Here is an 18,824-nt window from a genome sequence, read left to right as displayed (position 1 = left end):
GGATTGGTGTGGACTTGTTGGGCTGAAGGGCCTGTTTCCACACTATAGGGGAATCTAATCTAATTGTGAATAGCCATGGAGCTAGCACTGATCTACCCCTAGTTACAGCCTGTCTGAGAAATATCTGTTTGTTCCTACACATGCTTTCTTACTTGTCAACTAACTCTCAATCTATGTCAGCATATTTTTTACCAATTCCATGCATTCTAGTTTTATTTACTAACTTCTTGTGTTGAACCTCATCAAAAACTCCTGAAAATCCAAACGCACATTGCTAGTTCTCCATTAACAATGCTACAAATAATATCCTCAACAAACGTCAACAAGTTGTCAAATGTGATTTCCTTTTCATAAATCCATTTACATTCTTCTCAATTTTATTATTTGTTTCTAAATGCCTAGCTATCACATCCTTTTTAATAGATTTAAATATTTTCCATAACTACTGACATCAAAGCTGGAAAACAGCTTTGTAGTTCTCCATTCTCCCACTTCCTTTTGAAACAGTGGGCTTATGTTTGTTATTTTCCAGTCTGCAGGAACTGTTCCAGAAGTAACAGAATTTTGAATGATAACCACCAATGCATTTCAAATCTTTATCGCCGCCTCCTTCAGTGTTCTCAAATCATCTGATTGCTCAGCTTTCAATCCAGTTAATTTTTCAATGACTGTTTCTTGATTTTTTTTGCTGCTTAGTTTTAAATACCCATTGATTACTTAGCATCTCTGGAAGATGTTCTGTATCTTCTTCAGTGAAAGTAATACAAAATAACTGTGTATTTTATCTGTCATTTCCCTGTTCTCCAATAGAAATTCTCTCATCTCCTTTGTAATAGGACCACATGTGTCTTAATCCTGTCCATTTCACATACTTAAGGAAGCTTTTATAGTCTGCATTTATGTTTCTCACTAATTTATTTTCCATTTTTTCATCAAATCTTTACACCTCCTTTGCTGCAATGTAAATTACTGCCAATCCTTAGATTCATAATGGCTTCCTTGCAAACAATGCCCATTATCTAATGCAATTTTTAACTTATCATGTTCGCCATTGTTGATTCACCTTTCACTTTGGGTGTTTGAGCCTTAGAGCAATATATTTGTCATTTAGTAATGAAATTCCGACAGTGTATAAGCAGGTGATTCAGTCCATTGAGTCTACACTGACTGTCCAAAGTGCATCCCACCCAGATTCCGTCCGCCCCCCAACATCCCTGCAACTCTGTATTTCCCATGGTTAACCCACTTAATCTACACTATCCTGTACAGTATGGGCAATTTAGCATGGCTAATCCACCTAACCTGCACATCTTTGGATTGTCGGAGGAAGCCAGAGCACCTGGAGGAAGCCCACACAATCATGGAGAGAACACAACAGTTGCCCAAGACTGAAAATTGAACATAGGTCTCTAGCACTGTGAGGCAGCAGTGTTCACCACTGATCCACTATGCTGCCCGGTAGGTATCTGCTGTAGATCATGGGGTATTGTCATAATATACAACCATTTCCTCTCTAATAGCAAATATTTTAGGGTATTTTCCCAATTCACCATAGCTAACTTGCTCTTCATAGCTTCCTTTCCTCATATTTAAGACCCCTTGTTTCAGAATGAACTACATTGAATTTATACCAATGTGAAATTTCGGTATATTATCGTCACTGTTTTCCAAAGGCTCCTTTATAGAAAGTTATTTAACACTAACTCTAAACGGCATGATCTCTAGTTGACTCCTCAATGTGCTACTCCAGAAATCCATCTTATACCAATTCTGGGAATTTATCTTTGACAGTATTAGTACTGATTTGGTTTACCCAGTCAAAATGTATATTGAGGTCAGCTATCATTATTGTACTGTCCATGATGCATGCATCTATAATTTCCTGATTTATGCATGCTCTAGATTACCACTATTGTTTGGTGGCCTAAAGCCAGCTTATAACAACATTTCCTGCCCCCTGCTGTTTTTTTTAGCTCCATCTAAATTGTCTCTACATGTTAATCTTTCAGTCTAAGATCCCCGTGCCCGCCCCCCCACCCCCAAAAACTCACAAAATGTACTCATTTTGTCTCTCATTATTGTTTCCTTGCTGACCCAGAAGGAACCTAAGGATTTGTTTTTAAAAAGTGCTTGCCTGCCATTTGTCTGGGTGTTGATTGTTGCCTACTGCTGCCAGCATGTTTGTTATCATATCAGTCTTTCAATCCCCAGAATGAAATTTGTTGTCAAGTATTCTAACTATTGATTCTGCTTTACACTGAAAGAAAGAAGCAGTGGGTGGGAACACACCAACTGCACCCCCACTCCAGGATAAAATCCAGGCATCAATGTATGCTATAATGACACTCATGAGCACAACCCTTTAGTTAAATTACTTTGCAATGGTGCCAAAAGTGAGTGAGAGCAACATTCTCCCACTCCAGTCCCCACCCAAATGTCAACACACAATATCTATCAAAAAAGGTGATATGGAAATTCCAACAAACTACCGCATTTGTGTTGTGTCAGCTAAAGACTTATGATTTTGCGTGCACTCAATTCCTGTTTTCTTAAACAGTTCCCAAAACTAGTGCACAATGTGATTATTAAAATTCTAATCTCATAAGCCATCATGAATTTGCAACACTAAACACACAAATGGTTACAAGCTTTACTTCTTCTTCACAGATACACCTTCACCGTCTTTGCTGAAGGTATATCTGTGGAGAGGAAGGAAACAAATGAATAGTGATGAAATTTCACAATCTGAAAAGTACAGACATCTACTTCTTTCTCAGTGAAGTGCAGCTGTGTTGTGAAGTTTTGAACCAATCAATTAGAGAATATCTGATACATTATTAAGTATTTTTATATAGGTGAATACTTAACCTTAACTATTAGCTATTATTTTTGGTTCTGTAATGGTATAAGTTGATATATACTTAGCTACCCTTAAACAAATTTGAAGAGGAAAGTAGTTTGAATTTCAATGCTCTTTTGCACCAAAAATGTGACTAGTGATTGGTTGGGGAGGGGATAGAAGGAGCAGGAATTGCATCTTCTTTTAGAAATATTTAACTGTACTAAATCTTTCAGTTTTCTCACTGAAATTAACATATTTAGGAATGGTTGCAAATACATAGCACCTTTCATTACCTAAACACATTTGAGAGTGCTTGTGAAACATACTGAATGTTGTCATGTAAGAGATTCTGCAGCCAATTTGCACACAAGGCCCCAGATAGATCAACATAATAATGGCTGGATTATCTGTTTGAGGAACATTGATGAAGGGATAAGTATCGTGGAGGACACCAGAGAGACCTTCCTGCTCTTCATTAAAGTGCTACCGTGAGATCCTTTACAAACATTGAAGAAAGCTCATGGATTTTTGGTCTAACATCTTGCCAGATGGAAAGCTCTTCACAAGGTGAGTCTAGATTAGAGTGGTGCTGGAAAAGCACAGCCGGTCAGACAGCATCTGAGGAGCAGGAAAATTGACGTTTTGGGCAAAAGCCCTTCATCAGGACTCAGGGCAGAGGAGATGACCTGGGAGTTGCAGTGAGAGAAACACTCACTGAGATTCTTGTGGAGAGAGGAGGAGAACTTCTTCAAGGTAGGCATATTTGCTAGAGGATTCGCAGTAAGATTCACAAGGTAACTGTTCACCTAGATAAATCTTTGGAGTAGAACTTGAACCAGTGCATTCTCTCTCAGAGAAACAAATGTCACCATTGAGGCTCAACATGCCTTCCAAGCATCCCTAATCTTAAGAAAATGGAACTGAATTGATTCCAACAGGGATTTCTGACAGGAATGAGAATAGTCATGGGAGATAGCAGTTCAGAAAATATTTGGAAGGAACAAACAGAGTAAGGACCTTTTTTTAGGAAATTGCTGGTACCCAAACAAATGGAACTTTTAATATTAGCAACTGGTGTGGAAGTCACAATGGAATACAAAGGAAAAAAAAGAGTTTTGTGGAGGAAATAAATTAGGAAAATCATGGGTGAAGATAGCAGTGGAACTGCAGAGTGATGGAGATTGAAATTAGAATGTATGTGGGACTGGGAAGAGTTCGTCCCTGAACTGTCCCCAATGCTTGGTATTCTCTCCTCATCCCATTGATAGTACTGGAGCTAGCATTGAATATATGGTCTGTGCAGAGATTTGACCATAGCTTCCTTTTGTTAAAAATGAACTGATTTTGCTATAAAATTAAGCATTCTATTTGCCGTGGTTGTTGCTCTGAAGAGATTGGACATGTTGAGAGTTTAGTCACACTTGGGTCTTATTCAGTTTTTTCATTAGCTAAATTCATAAATTCATGTCCACCAATTTTCTCTTCCATAAGCAATACATTACAGCTTTTGACATATAATTTCCTCTGCTTTTGCCCTTTCTACTCACGCACTTTCTGAACTCATTATGTATTTTATTTAAACTCAATTGTCCCTCCCAGTTTGGAGTCATCTAAAAAATGTACATTGATTGTCTGAAATGATGACGTAAATTATAAATTGTAATTATAAACTTCCTGGCATAAACATCAGAACTCTAAATTATTAGTCACAAAATAACAGTGACTTGCATTTAGAGTCATAGAGATGTACAGTATGGAAACAGACCCTTCGGTCCAACTCATCATTGCCGACCAGATATCCCAACCCAATCTAGTCCCACCTGCCAGCGCCTGGCCCATATCCCTCCAAACCCTTACTTTTCATGTACCCATCCAGATGCTTAATAAATGTTGCAATTGTACTAGTCTCCATCACTTCCTCTGGCAGCTCATTCCATACATGTACCATCCTCTGCATGAAAAAGTTGCCCCTTAGGTCTCTTTTATATCTTTCCCCTCTCACCCTAAACCTATGCCCTCTAGTTCTGGACTCCTCCATACCCCAGGGAAAAGACTTTGTCTATTTACCGTATCTATGCCCATCTCATGATTTTATAAACCTCTATAAGGTCACCCTTCAGCCTCCGACGCTCCGGGGAAAACATCCCAGCCTATTCAACCTCTCCCTATGGCTCAAATCCTGCAATCCTGACAATATCTTTGTAAACCTTTTCTGAACCCTTTCCAATTTCACAACATCTTTCCGATAGGAAGGAGACCGGAATTGCACACAATATTCCAAAAGTGGCCTAACCGATGTCCTGTACAACCGCAACATAACCTCCCAACTCCTGTACTCAATACTCTGACCAATAAAGAAAAGCATACCAAACGCCTTCTTCACTATCTTATCTACCTGCGACTCCACTGTCAAGGAGCTATGAACCTTCACTCTAAGGTCTCTTTGTTCAGCAACACTCCCTAGGACCTTACCATTAAGTGTATAAGTCCTGCTAAGATTTGCTTTCCCAAAATGCAGCACCTCACATTTATCTAAATTAAACTCCATCTGCCACCTCTCAGCCCATTGGACCATCTGATCAAGATCTTGTTGTAATGAGGTAACATTCTTTGCTGTCCAGTACACCTCCAATTTTGGTGTAATCAGCAAACCTACTAACCATACCTCTTATGCTCACATTCAAATCATTTATGTAAATGATGAAAAGTAGTGGACCCAGCACCGATCCTTGTGGCACTCCACTGGTCACAGGCCTCCAGTCTGAAAAACAACCTTCCACCACCACCCTCTGTCTTCTATTGTTGAGCCAGTTCTATATCCAAATGGCTAGTTCTCCCTGTATTCCATGAGATATAACTTTGCTAATCAGTCTCCCATAAGGAACCTTGTCGAACGCCTTACTGAAGTCCATATAGATCACATCTACCACTCTGCCCTCATCAATCTTCTTTGTTACTTCTTCAAAAAACTCAATCAAGTTTGTGAGCCATAACTTCCCATGCACAAAGTCATGTTTACTATCCCTAATCAGTCCTTGCCTTTCCAAATAGATGTACATCCTGTCCCTCAGGATTCCCTCCAACAACTTGCCCACCACCGACGTCAGGCTCACTGGTCTATAGTACCCTGTCTTATCCTTACCATCTTTCTTAAACAGTGGCACCGCGTTTGCCAACCTCCAGTCTTCCGGCACCTCACCTGTGACTATGGATGATACAAATATCTCAGCAAGAGACCCAGCAGTCACTTCCCTAGCTTCCCACAGAGTTCTTGGGTACACCTGATCAGGTCCTGGGGATTTTGTGCATTTCAAGAGATCCAGCCTTTCCTCCTCTGTAATCTGGACATTTTTCAAGATGTCACCGTACATTCTATATCTTCTATGTCATTTTCCACAGTAAATACCGGTGCAAAATACTCATTTACTATCTGCCCCATCTTCTGCGACTCCACACAAAGGTCGCCTCGCTTATCTTTGACAGGCCCTATTCTCTCCCTCGTTACCCTTTTGTCCTTAATGTATTTGTAAAAACCCTTTGGATTCTCCTTAACTCTATTTTCCAAAGCTATCTCATGTCCCCTTTTTGCCCTCCTGATTTCTCTCAAGTATTCTCCTACTCCTTTTATACTCTTCTAAGGATTCACTCGATCTATCCTGTCTATACCTGACATATGCTTCCTTCTTTTTCCTAACCAAACCCTCCATTTGTTTATTCATCCAGCAATCCCTATACCTACTAGCCTTTCCTTCCACCCTAACAGGAATATATTTTCTCTGGACTCTCGTCATCTCATTTCTGAAGGCTTCCCATTTTCCAGCTGTCCCTTTTCCTGCGAATATCTGTGCCCAATCAGCTTTTGAAAGTTCTTGCCTAATACCATCAAAATTAGCCTTTCTCCAATTTAGAAATTTAACTTTTAGATCTGCTCTATCCTTTTCCATCACTATTTACAAGCTAATAGAATTATGGTTGCTGGCCCAAAGTGCACCGCCACTGACACCTCAGTCACCTGCCCTGCCTTGTTTCCAAGAGTACGTCAGGTTTTGCACCTTCTTAAGGAGGTATATCCACAGACTGAATCAGAAACTTTTCTTGTATACACTTAACAAATTTCTTTCCATCTAAATCCTTAACACTATTGCAGTCCCAGTCTATGCTTGGAAAGTTAAAATCCCCTACCATAACCACCCTATTATTCTTACAGATAATTGAGATCTCCTGACAAATTTGTTTCTCAATTTCCCTGTGACTATTAGGGGGTCTATAGTACAATCCCAATAAGGTAATCATCCCTTTTTTATTTCTCAGTTCCACCCAAATAACTTCCCTGGATGTATTTCTGGGAATATCCTCCCTAAGTACAGCTGTAATGCTATCCCTTATCAAAAACGCAAAATCCCTTATAAACGCACTTTATATAGTGCCTTAAAAATAGTAAAATGTCCCAAGTTGTTTCACAGCAAAAATTACTAAAACAAAACTTGATAGCAAGCAATATAAATAAGTATTACAGCTGGTGACAAAAAGCTTAGTCAAAGTGATGGGATTTTACGGAATATTGCAAAGGAGCAAAGAGAGAAAGACAGGCAGAGAGCATTAGAGAAGGAATTCCAGATCTATGGAAGTTACAAGTGCTTGTAGTGGAGTATTTAAAAATTGGAAATGATGGAGAGCCCGTAATGAAAGGAGCACAAGTGTTTCAGAGGTTCATGGGGTGGAGGAAATTATAGAGAGAGGGGGGATTTCAAACAAAGGTTGAGAATTTTAAATCAAGCCCTTATTAAAACAGAGTTAATATCGGTTACCAAGGACAAAGGTAGTAGCTGAGTAATACTTGTTGTGAGTTACAGCACAGGCTGTTTTGGATGATCTCAAGTTTAGGGTAATAGCACACTGGAAGCCAGCCAAAAGTGCACAATAATCAAAGTTTCCAGAGATAACAAAAGCATGAATGAGTGTTTCAGCTGCTGACTTCAGGTTAACATGCAAGTTCAACTGAGTTAGGAAGGCAAATGCAATCAAGAGGGCCAGAATGCAAGAGATGTACTGCTGAGGTTATAAAAGGCTTTGCTGAAAATATGTTGCCGGAAAAGCACAGCAGGTCAGGCAGCATCCAAGGAACAAGAGAATCGACGTTTCGGGCATAAGCCCTTCTTCCTGAAGAAGGGCTTATGCCCGAAACGTCGATTCTCCTGTTCCTTGGATGCTGCCTGACCTGCTGCGCTTTTCCAGCAACACATTTTCAGCTCTGATCTCCAGCATCTGCAGTCCTCACTTTCTCCTATAAAAGGCTTTGGTCAGACCACATTTGGAATATTGTGAGCAGTTTTGGGCCCTATTTCTAAGGGAAGACATGCTGGTGTTGGAGGGGATTTCTAAAGGATGTTTACAAGAATGATGTCAGGGATGAAGGGTTTGTCATATGGGGAAGTGGTGAGGACTCTGGATCTATGCTTGATGTAGTTTCGAAGGCTGAGGACGGAATCTGATTGATAGTTACAGAATACTGAAGGACCTGGTTAGAGAGGATGTAGAGAAAATATTTCCACTAGGAGAGACCAGAACCCAAGGGACAGCCTCAGAGTGAAGAGATGACCCTGCAGAACTGAGATGAGGAAGAATTTTTCAGCTCGAAGGTAATTAATCTGTGGAACTCATTGCCGCAGATGGCTGAGAGTCATTGAGTGTATCTAATTCAGATAGATAAGTTCTTGATTACTAAGGGAATCAAGGGTTATGGGGAGAAGGCAGGAGAATGGAGTTAAGAAATATATCTGCCATGATTAATTGCTTCCTTCAGAAATTTTTCCAATAGCTTGTCTACCACAGATGTCAGAATCACTGGCCTGTAGCTTCCTGGTTTATCCTTACACACCCATTTTGAATAATGTCACCACATTAATTTTCCTCTGTGACCAGCGGGAGTTTGAAAGTTAATACCAGAGGCTTGCAATTTCCTCCTTCTCTGCAATGATTTGTGATATATCTCATCTTGCCCTGGGTATTTATTCAATGTCAAACCTACTAAAAATGCTAATACCTCAATGCTAATTCATTCAAAACGTCATCCATATTTTTTTTTCATGCCCCTCATTGTTTTTCTAGTTTCTTTTTAAGCAACCCATTGCACTTTATATATTCATCTTGGGCATCCACTGTTTTGAGCTTTCGTAGCTACCATAAGCTTCCTTTTGTTTTATGATGTTACTGATGGCAGCATGTAGATGAACAAGCAAAGGACACCAAAGGTAAAACTGCAGGAGTGGAAAAGAAGCCATAGCAAATGCATCTCTGGCTCTGACTGAATAAATGAGAATGGAATTTGATGAATGCAGTCCTACCTAGATGGATAATAGTGGAGGGACTTTGGAGGAGACATGGTGTGATCAACCATGTCAGAGGTTGCAGGCAGTTCAACTGTGACCTCAATGAAAGTCATTGCAGAACTGTGTTATGGGCAAAGATTGACTATGGCATATTTACAATGCCACACAACAACTGCTAATTAGGTGTCATAAATAATGGGTGAATTATTTGCTAAACATTTAAGACAAAAATTATTTATTATAAAACATCGCATGTGTTCTAATTTTATATTAAATTATATTAACTCCAAACATCAAATGGCCAATGTTTTAATAACCTTGGAAATAGTCTGGTTTTGTTCAATGTATTACATATTATGAAAGGTCTTTAATCATTTACAGAATCCAACCAGCTTGCTACATTCAGACATTCCCATATTTTGTTTCCAATGGGTTGCTCAAGTTACTTGAATTTTGAAGGGAATCAATGGTGGGCATCCACGTATTGGATACAATGATCCTGCTCATTCACACTAGGGAAATAGTAGGAGCACACAATTATTACGTTCAAATTAGTTTCTGCATATTATTCAACTGATCCCCAGATACACAAAAGCAAATGAGAAATTCCCATTCAAATGGAGATAAGGATGAGTGCTGATACTCACCTAACAATGGCATGACGTTACAAAGTCTGACTTTCTTCCAAGCAAATATTTTGGAATCGACTCCTCTCCTTAATGATGAGAACTATATACATTACAGCCTTTTCTCAACCGCGTTCAATTAGCGTAAATTGTATTTAATTAAGATTCAATCTCTACTGAACAGTAAAACAATGCTTAGGGGCAGACTGGGATTTATTGAGATTTTGTTTTAAAAAAGTGCTATATTTGTACACTTTAACTGCTGTTTTATTCGACAGTAGAGGCAATATTATATTCTAGCGGGATTAAATAATTTGTGGCCCTTGGCAATGAAACTTGAAAATTCCCGGAAACTAATGTGAAATTTACTCAAGATTAAATTTCACTGATCGCAAAGCCCAGGGATTCCGAATTTTCGAACACCTTCCACATGATTTTCGCATTTAGCCCCCAGAGTATTTTCCCGAAATGTATCTCGCTCCGAAGTTTCAGTTTATAAAATTGTGATCTATTAATTTGAAATCGAGTAGAGCCATGATCCGTTCTACAGGCGCTGGAGTGATTTTGGCCAACCAGAAATAACAAGGCTTTCTTTGTTTTCGCCGTAAATCTCACAGTGCACACTCTCCAATATCAAGAGACACCCTGCGACGACCTGATTACTCCCAATTTCAATCATTATTTATCCCATCTTGCATATGCTGGGAATAGCGAACTATTTTTAAAAATGCAGTTTTATCCAGTAACGGGGAACTAATCATCTGGTTTTGACAAATAAAAATTAATAGGTGGCTGGACAGAAAAGTTCATGTTTCTATTTGGCTGGTTTCCAAGAGCTAAATGAACGTTTGTCTAAGGTAGATGGGAACAATGCCAAAAAGACTTCCATCTTCCAAATTCTGTTTTAGATCACTTTTAATGTTAACCTCTCCACTTGTACATAGAAACTTGGTTGGGCGTGCAATCTCTCACACACAAATATATACAGTTTGGGAGAACGACGACGATAAGACTGTAGCCGTTCACCTACTCAGGCTTGGACAGAAATTAGTTTGGGCATTGATAATCCACAATTCAGGGAAAACAGGGAGATACTATACAAAGTAAGTTTGGACAAAATAAGATCAACAGCATAAAGTGGCCACAAACTTTTAAAACAACATTTTCAAAGGTGGCAAATTTAACAATGGATTGTTTTTGCAAATATTCAAGCCCTTCAAATCAATGAAATGCGCCGCGGCGCCCGAATGGGTTACTTGATTGTGTTTGACATTTGCAAAGTAATTTACAATGATGTACACAATCCATACAAAATTTGCAACAGGTGTCACTGCACTAGTCAGCACAAAGTTTACTGCCCTACCTGGACGATCCTTTCTCTCGCCCCACCCAACTCTATAAAGATCGTGATTCATACGTTCATGGATTTGTTACACCGAAATTAACTGCGCAAATCTTTCAAAAAAGACCACCCCCGCCCCACACATAAACGCTATCTCCCATACTGGCTGATTTTGAGTATTTCTATAGTTGGAATGAAAATCGGACTCAGATCACGGAAATGTCTAGATTTCTCGTCGGAAACTCTATAAATCTTATTCTCACGCAGATTTTAGATGGACTGTGGACTGGATCGAACAAATTTGCCTCGTCTTAGGTACGGTCAAAATTTAATGAGCTCTTCAAATAATGTTAACCGTTTCTTTGAAACAAATACGTATCAAAACATGCCATTTCGTTCAGCTATATCTGGCGTTCAGCGACAAGCGGAATGTTGCCAAATGTAGTCAAATACCTGCAGAAGTTCGCAATCTTATACTTGACTGACACAGTGGAGGACCCATGAGAAAAGTGACTGTAAATAGTGATGAATTGGACGATATAAGTACATAATATGCTGACTGGAGAAGGAAGAAAAAGTTTTAACCTGACCAGGAAAACACACAAGTTGATTCAACTATTAAAAAAGGGTGCAGGCTGCTCGTCTTGATTTCCTCTTCAAATACCAGCATTCTCACGTTCATGGGAAAACAAGACAAAACTCAGATTGAGTTACATTCACTTCGAATTATAAGCCAAACTGTTGAAAATTATTATCCAGAACATGTCTGAGCTGGATTTGTATAAGAATGGATAATTTGGAAAATGAAATATCCTTTAAAAACTCACATTTGAAGACAAACTTTTACTTGATTTTGTTTTAAAAGACCAGACATACCCAACATTTCTTTTCTCCTTTGCGTATGAGGCTGGTCCGTGTACACCCATTCAAAATCGTATCGTTTCATTTTGATCCCCATGCTGTCTTGTGCTTAATGTGAACGTGTGTGCAGCTTCACTGTCAGCGCTGCTTGTGAGCGCTACCAGTTCATTCACCTACCTCAAAGCAGCAACGGCAAAATAAAACCGCTCTGCAACGTACTGTACCCATGGGATGGGTGTGGGCGTGCTCCAGAAAGAGTCAGATTGGCAAAGGTCCAAACAGGTGAGCGCTAAAGAGAATTCGACGCAAGTTGAAATAAAAAGAAAGCGCAGACCGCTGCGGAAATTAGTGTATTTCTCTATTTTTATTTAAATAAGGAGATTGCATTGAGGGTGGCAAGCTGTATTGAGATGAACTGAGTGTGATGGGTTGAAAGCCTGGTGGCTCTGAAGTGTAAGGTGTATTTTTTTTGCATTAGTGCTATCTATTGGCACATGGCAACAAGGGCAAATCATGAAGGACAGGAAGTGGAATGAAGTCTCGCGGTAGTTGCTCGCAGCGCCCGAGCGGATGGTGGCTGCCGTTTTTTTTTGTTGCGAGATTTGCTGCTGATATTTTCTAGTTAATTGTTGGTGGGATAAAGCACGGGGAGGAAACTGAAAGGGAAGGAGCTCGAATTCTGTGGGGTGTCTTTTTTTTCCCCTTAAAATCTCTAAAATCTGAAAAAAAAAGCATGGCTTCGGGCGACACTTTATACATCGCCGCGGACGGCTCGGAGATGCCGGCCGAGATCGTGGAGCTCCACGAGATCGAAGTGGAGACGATCCCGGTGGAAACGATCGAGACCACGGTGGTGGAAGGCGATGTGCACCAGCCCATGATCGCCCTGCAGCCTCTCAGCGACGACCCGAGCCAGGTCCACCAGGAGGTGATCCTGGTGCAGACGCGGGAAGAGGTGGTCGGGGACGACGCCGAGCTGAGGGCCGAGGATGGCTACGAAGACCAGATCCTGATCCCGGTGCCGTCGGCGGGCGCCGAGGAGGAGTTCATCGAACAGACTCTGGTGACGGCCGTCTCCGGCAAGAGCCGCATCAAGAAAGGGGCCGGTAAGAAGGCCACCAAGAAGAGCTACCTGAACGACGGGGGGCTGGACAGGACCGGCAGGAAATGGGAGCAGAAGCAAGTGCAGATCAAGACCCTGGAGGGGGAATTTTCGGTGACAATGTGGGCTTCGGGTGAGTGCACGGGGAAACAAAACGCTCGGCGTCGGTGCATGTGGAAGTAATGGGGAAGATGAAAAATAACGACTCGGAACCGAAATGCGCGCATTTGCGAGCTTTCTCTTCGGCTCTAGGGCGTGTCCCGCCGCAGCGGGAGGGGGAGGGGGAAGAAACGGTGAAGAGGCGAAGGTTTCGGTGTTTTCCGCCGCCCGGTTGGAGCTCGAGTGGTTTCTGAATGTTTTTGTTTTGAAGGGAAGCCATGTTTCCCCAGGTTATGGGCGCCGCCATGTCAGTATGGCCGCCCGAAAACATGGCTTCCCGATGGGGGAAGATGGCGGCTGAAGATGGCGGGCGGTGCAGGAGCGAGTGCGCTGCTGCTTTTCGGGCCTTGGCGCTGCTCTGACCGTTAGGCGCTCGCTCGCGCTAGGCCTCATGGCGTAGTTCGACTTTCAGCCGCCGCGCAGCCAAACCTGCTGCACGTACCCACGTCACTCAGCAAGGGGAGCAGTGTGGAAGGCGGGGTCTAGTGATTGACAGTGGCGCTAAAGCCAATGGGACGCGTGAATTCCGCTAGAGAGACCAATGGAATGGGTGCAGGGCGGTAGGCTGCTATCAAGTTCGGTAGATGCGCAGCAGCGCTGAAGTGGGTGGTACGGAGAGGGGGAGATCACTGGCGGCTGCAGCAGCAGGAGCGGAGAGACTCCATCTCAGCGGCTCTTTGTTGGTCAATTCTGCCTCCTTCCTCTCTCTGATCCTTGCGAGTTAGATTTGGAAAATCAAGTTCGTCCCTTTTTTTTTGTATTTTTGTAATTAAAAGAAAGGGTGGAGGGAATTCCGATGTCTGGGTTTTGTATTGTTGGCTATTTTTCTTTTCAAATATTGATTTTCCTAATCAAGCTTCGAAGATGGAACAATGTGATAACTCAAAATAAATTTGTATATGCCTTTTTCTAAAAAAGGATTAGTCACCCGGGGATCTGGTACCGTGTCTGAAATGAAATTATTTTTCGCTCTTGAGGTGGTGAGATAGGTCTGTAAAGAGCAGTTTAACGTCCTGTATTTAAGATTTTGTAGATGCCATTGTGTTCAAATTCTAAGTGAGAGTAGGTCTTATGTAAGGGAAAACTTTAATAGGTTGGCATATTTTCCCACCACTTTTTCTTTAGTCGTAAGGTTGATTGGTGTGAAAGTAGTTATAATTGTACATGTGCCAAGGTGTATTTTGGCAAGCTTCACCCCCCCCCCCCCAAAAAAAAAAACCCTTCTGTGTCGATATGCAATATCAATTAAGTTAATATTAGAAGCGAGTGTGATCCCTTAGTGCCCCCCTTCCCCAAAAAAGCAGGAATCCATAGAGAATCCGATTGGAGAAGACACTAATCCAAAAATCCAACTCGATCTTCAATAATGCGCAAAATTTTGTGTATCCTAGAGTTTGGCTATTTACATAGTTAAAGGATTGGTTAACTATGTAAATTCAATAGATTACCTTTCTGTGCCTAGATCAGATCATGTTTTCAAATCAGACTTGTATACCAACAAAGTGTTTTTGAAACTCAGGCCACCTTCAGCTCTTAGCTTTTATTTCAGATTTACTTTTATATAAATTTGTGTAATATTGTTGAAGTTTCAGAAGATGTTAGTGGTTCTTTAACAGTTATGAAAATAAAATTTTTGTTCTTTTCTCTGCGTTATAGTACAATTATTTTGAAACAGGTCATGCATAGCCTACTTAAATTTGGTGTTGGTATCCAAGTTTGTGTTTTTAATTTTGTTCATCCTAATTACTTCATATTCATAAAATTAGCATTGTTTCTGTACTTTCAAACATTTGGATTTATGGAGATGATATTTAATATTTCTAGCCAAAACTTCATTGTTTCAGATGCAGCCGCTTTAGATTGTGTGATGTTATGAAAGCAAAGCTAGTGGGTGGATTAATGGGTTGAAGAGAGTCTGTGAGAAGGTTGCTTTCTGATTTTCTTTCCCCCTATAAAGAACAGTTGAATTGAAATGAAAAGGCTAAAAAATTAAACTTTTTTGCTTTCTTAAAAATGTGACTGGAGCAGATGGGTCTGTAACTAAAGGCAGTGGAAAGTGACTCTGTTAGAGTAATGTCTGACTTTTGGGTGCCATTTTATATAGGAAGATAAGGCTTTGAAGAGGATGCAGAGTGGATTATCCAAACAGTATCAGGGTAAGGGATTTCAGTTATCTTGAGACCATACGATAGAGGAGCAAAAATAGAACCTTTTGGTTTGCCCTTTGATTCTGCTCTGACATTCAAACATGACTAATGTCTTTCAACTTCTTCTCCTGTCTTTTCCATAATTCTTGATTGCCTTACTAATTAATAATCTATCTATCTCCATCTTAAACACTCTCAATGACTTGCTTTCGCAGTCTTCTGCCGCAATGAGTTCCACTGATTCACCACTTCTGACTGAAGCAATTCTTCAGTATCTCCGTTCTAAAGGTCATCCCTTCACTTTGAGGCCATGCCCTTAGATCCAAGTCTGTTTCATTAATGGAAGTATCTTCTCCATGTCCACCCTGTTCAGGCCACTATTTTGTAAGTTTAAACTCTTCATTCCTGGGATCATTCTTGTGAACCTCCTCTCAACCCCCTCCAGTGCCAGCATGTCTTTCCTCATACGTGGGCCCAAAACTGCTATGATATTAGGTAAAAACAATGACTGCCGATGCTGGAAACCAGATTCTGGATTAGTGGTGCTGGAAAAGCACAGCAGTTTAGGCAGCATCCGAGGAATCTGATGAAGGGCTTTTGCCCGAAACATTGATATTACTGCTCCTCAGTTGCTGCCCAAACTGCTGCGCTTTTCCAGCACCACTAATTCAGAAACTGCCATGATATTCCAAATGCAATCTGACCAGAGCCTTACGTAGCCGCAGCAGTACTGTACGTGCTTGCTCTCTATTCTAACCTTCTTGCAAATGCAGTGTTAACGTTCATTTCCTTCTTAAACTGTCACCTGACCTGCATGTTAACATTGAGAGACTCAAGAACTAGAAGAGATCGGAAATCAGAACCTGGAATTGTACTCCTTTTGATTAATAAAATATTAAGGGAATACTTTTTAATACAAGAACTCAAAACAATAAGATATTTTGATTAGAGTAGCTCAAAAACAACTATTTCCGTTGGCATGTATTAGTAGGATGCAGATTTAAGATAATGACAAGTTTAGGGGGAATGGATTTATGATAGATTTGGAGTGGTAGCACAGTGCTTATGACGTGGGATAATGACTCTAGACTAAGTCTCGCTGGGGAGTTTAACTTTAGTAAATTTGTAGTGGAAAGCTACTATTCAGTGATAGTGACCACATAACTCCCAGGATTGTTGTTAAACACCTATCTGGTTTGCTAATGTCTGTTAGGTACAAACCCGTTGAGCCACTCTGGCCTGGATATGACTCCAGACTCAAGACAAAGTGTTAGCTGTTCTCTGGAATTGCAAGTCCCATAATTGTAAACAAGGTGGGTTATTGTAACCCATTAAGGAGTAATTAATAAATATTATCTTGCCTTCTGAAAGTTGCTATCGAATCTGATTGGATATGCTTTTAGAAAAATGGATGCAGGGCTCTGAGGAAAATATAGGACATTGGGCTAATTGTAATATCTTTCAAAACTGAGGTGACCATCTTCCTGTGCTGTATGATTTCACTGAACTGTATACCACTAGTATGTATTGGAACAGTTACTGGTTCACCTGTCTGCTTGAATAGCTAGCTGTATGTTTACTTGGTAGATTCTATACTGTAACCTAAGTATTTGGTGTGTAATTTAATTTCCAAAAACTATCCTTTTTCTTTCTCTGTTGCTTTTGTTAATTTTCAAGTGAAAATAGTTCCTCACTTTTTTTTGTTCCTGAATTAAATTTTTTCTGGAGCTTAATTTGAATTGTTAATTGACCAAAGCATACTTTGTTTAACCACATGATCCAGTTGAAAACATGAACTTTAAGTTTTTAGTTTTATAAAGTGTATTTTTCTGCATATAAATTTAAATCCACTTGTTCAGATGTATTATGACTTGAACCGAGACCTTCAGAAGGCCCCCATCTTTCTATTTGTATTTTTATCATTTTCCATAATTATTTACTGCCACTAAGATAGTATGTAGCTCCAACCCCTCTACGATTGCCTCTCCTCTAAACCGCTGGCTTGATACTCTCTATACCAAGGCTTTGATTTAACACTGCAGGGATTTTTCAGGAGTACCCACAAGGCTTTTCCTACTCCTCGGATGCTGCCTGACCTGCTGTGCTTTTCCAGCACCACTCTGATCTTTAAATCCCCCCCCCCCCCCCCCCCCCTAACAAGAGAACCTACTGGACATCTTGACTGATGGCACAGAATCTGATCTTCAAGGTAGAATTTGAACTAAATTCTCTCCAATAGTGCATATGTGAAAAGATTTACCCAAATAGTCAGGCAAGGCCATCAAGATTTTGTACTTTTATTTTAAAAGTAATTTTGATCTTTACACAAAGGAGAATACACAAGTACAGCATCACAACCAGTGAACTTAGTGTTCTGGGTCTCAGATTTTGCTGGTTTTGGTTAAAGCTCATTCAGACCACATTGCATGAGACAATATGAAATGCTGGTAACTAGTTGGATGCTCTAGTGTTGGATGGAAAATAAGGACTGCAAATGTTGGAGATCAGAGTCAAAAAGTGTGGTGCTGGAAAAGCACAGTCGGTCAGGCAGCATCCAAGGAGCAGGAGAGTTCACTTTTCGAGCATAAGCTCTTCATCAGGAATGCTGTAATGCCAATGCATCACCTGACTCAATGGGCTAATAAGTTATTTTACTCCTAATTGAAGTAGATGCATGGCTGCTTTTTTTTAAAAAGGGGGAAGCTTTTATATTTTGGGTTTTCAAGTAGTTATTTGCAATGGAGGCAATATAGTGAAGGTTGAAAAGGTTGGTCTCTGGTGTGAGAGCATTGCCCTAAATGAGGGGATGAGTAAGTTGATCTATAATATCTGGAGTTTTGAAGAATAAATGGTGGTACACTTGAAACATCCAAAAATATGAAGAGTCTTGATGGGTGAGTCTGAAACTGGTCTTTGATTCCCCAATCAACAGAAAAGGCATAGTTATGGTTTAATGAGCTAGGCATTTTGGGTTGTGATGAGAGATTTCTTCATTCAAAGAGGTGTGAATAGTTAGAGCTGTCCACTTTCTGGAATGTTGCACCAATGTTGAATTTTGAATCTGGGGAATATGCAGGGAAGTGATGTTGAGTGGGCAGGCTCATGAGGTTGTTTGGCTTTTACCTTTTTTGTTCATTCCTCTCAAGAAATTAGCAAAGAATCTCTCTCAGAAGAGAGAAATGTGACTTCTAAAACTCCAGAAGCACTATAAACTGAATTTGGTGTATATGGTTTTAAAAAATTAGAGAAATTGATAGATTTGTAAAGGGTATAAGTCAAGCTAATTAGAGCACTAAATATTTTCAGGGCTGCAGATTTCTGAGTCATGCAGACTGCTTGCCTGCTTGGATCTATAATTTTCGTTTATTTAGGCATCACAGTTTTACTGTTGAGTCAAATTGTATTATTGCTGGCTA

The 18,824-nt window shown here is 40.4% G+C and overlaps 2 protein-coding genes across 2 annotated transcripts in view; one reads left to right on the top strand and one right to left on the bottom strand.

Annotated features, from left to right (window-relative positions):
• Nucleotides 1-12,349, bottom strand: part of degs2 (delta(4)-desaturase, sphingolipid 2) — a 62,230-nt gene extending 49,881 nt beyond the window's left edge. Inside the window, exon 1 of the mRNA XM_072568520.1 lies at nt 12,016-12,349. Within this exon, the coding sequence (XP_072424621.1) occupies nt 12,016-12,097 (82 nt within the window). The 5' untranslated portion in view covers nt 12,098-12,349. The remainder of the gene's footprint in view (nt 1-12,015) is intronic.
• A 168-nt stretch (nt 12,350-12,517) lies between these two features.
• The window catches only part of yy1a (YY1 transcription factor a), a 45,912-nt gene continuing 39,605 nt past the window's right edge, over nt 12,518-18,824 (top strand). Inside the window, exon 1 of the mRNA XM_072568519.1 lies at nt 12,518-13,235. Coding sequence (XP_072424620.1) covers nt 12,734-13,235 — 502 coding nt within the window. The 5' untranslated portion in view covers nt 12,518-12,733. The remainder of the gene's footprint in view (nt 13,236-18,824) is intronic.

Source organism: Chiloscyllium punctatum, chromosome 4 (genome assembly GCF_047496795.1).
Source record: "Chiloscyllium punctatum isolate Juve2018m chromosome 4, sChiPun1.3, whole genome shotgun sequence".
NCBI classification, from domain to species: Eukaryota; Metazoa; Chordata; class Chondrichthyes; order Orectolobiformes; family Hemiscylliidae; genus Chiloscyllium; species Chiloscyllium punctatum.
This window is presented reverse-complemented; position numbering and strand designations above follow the sequence as displayed.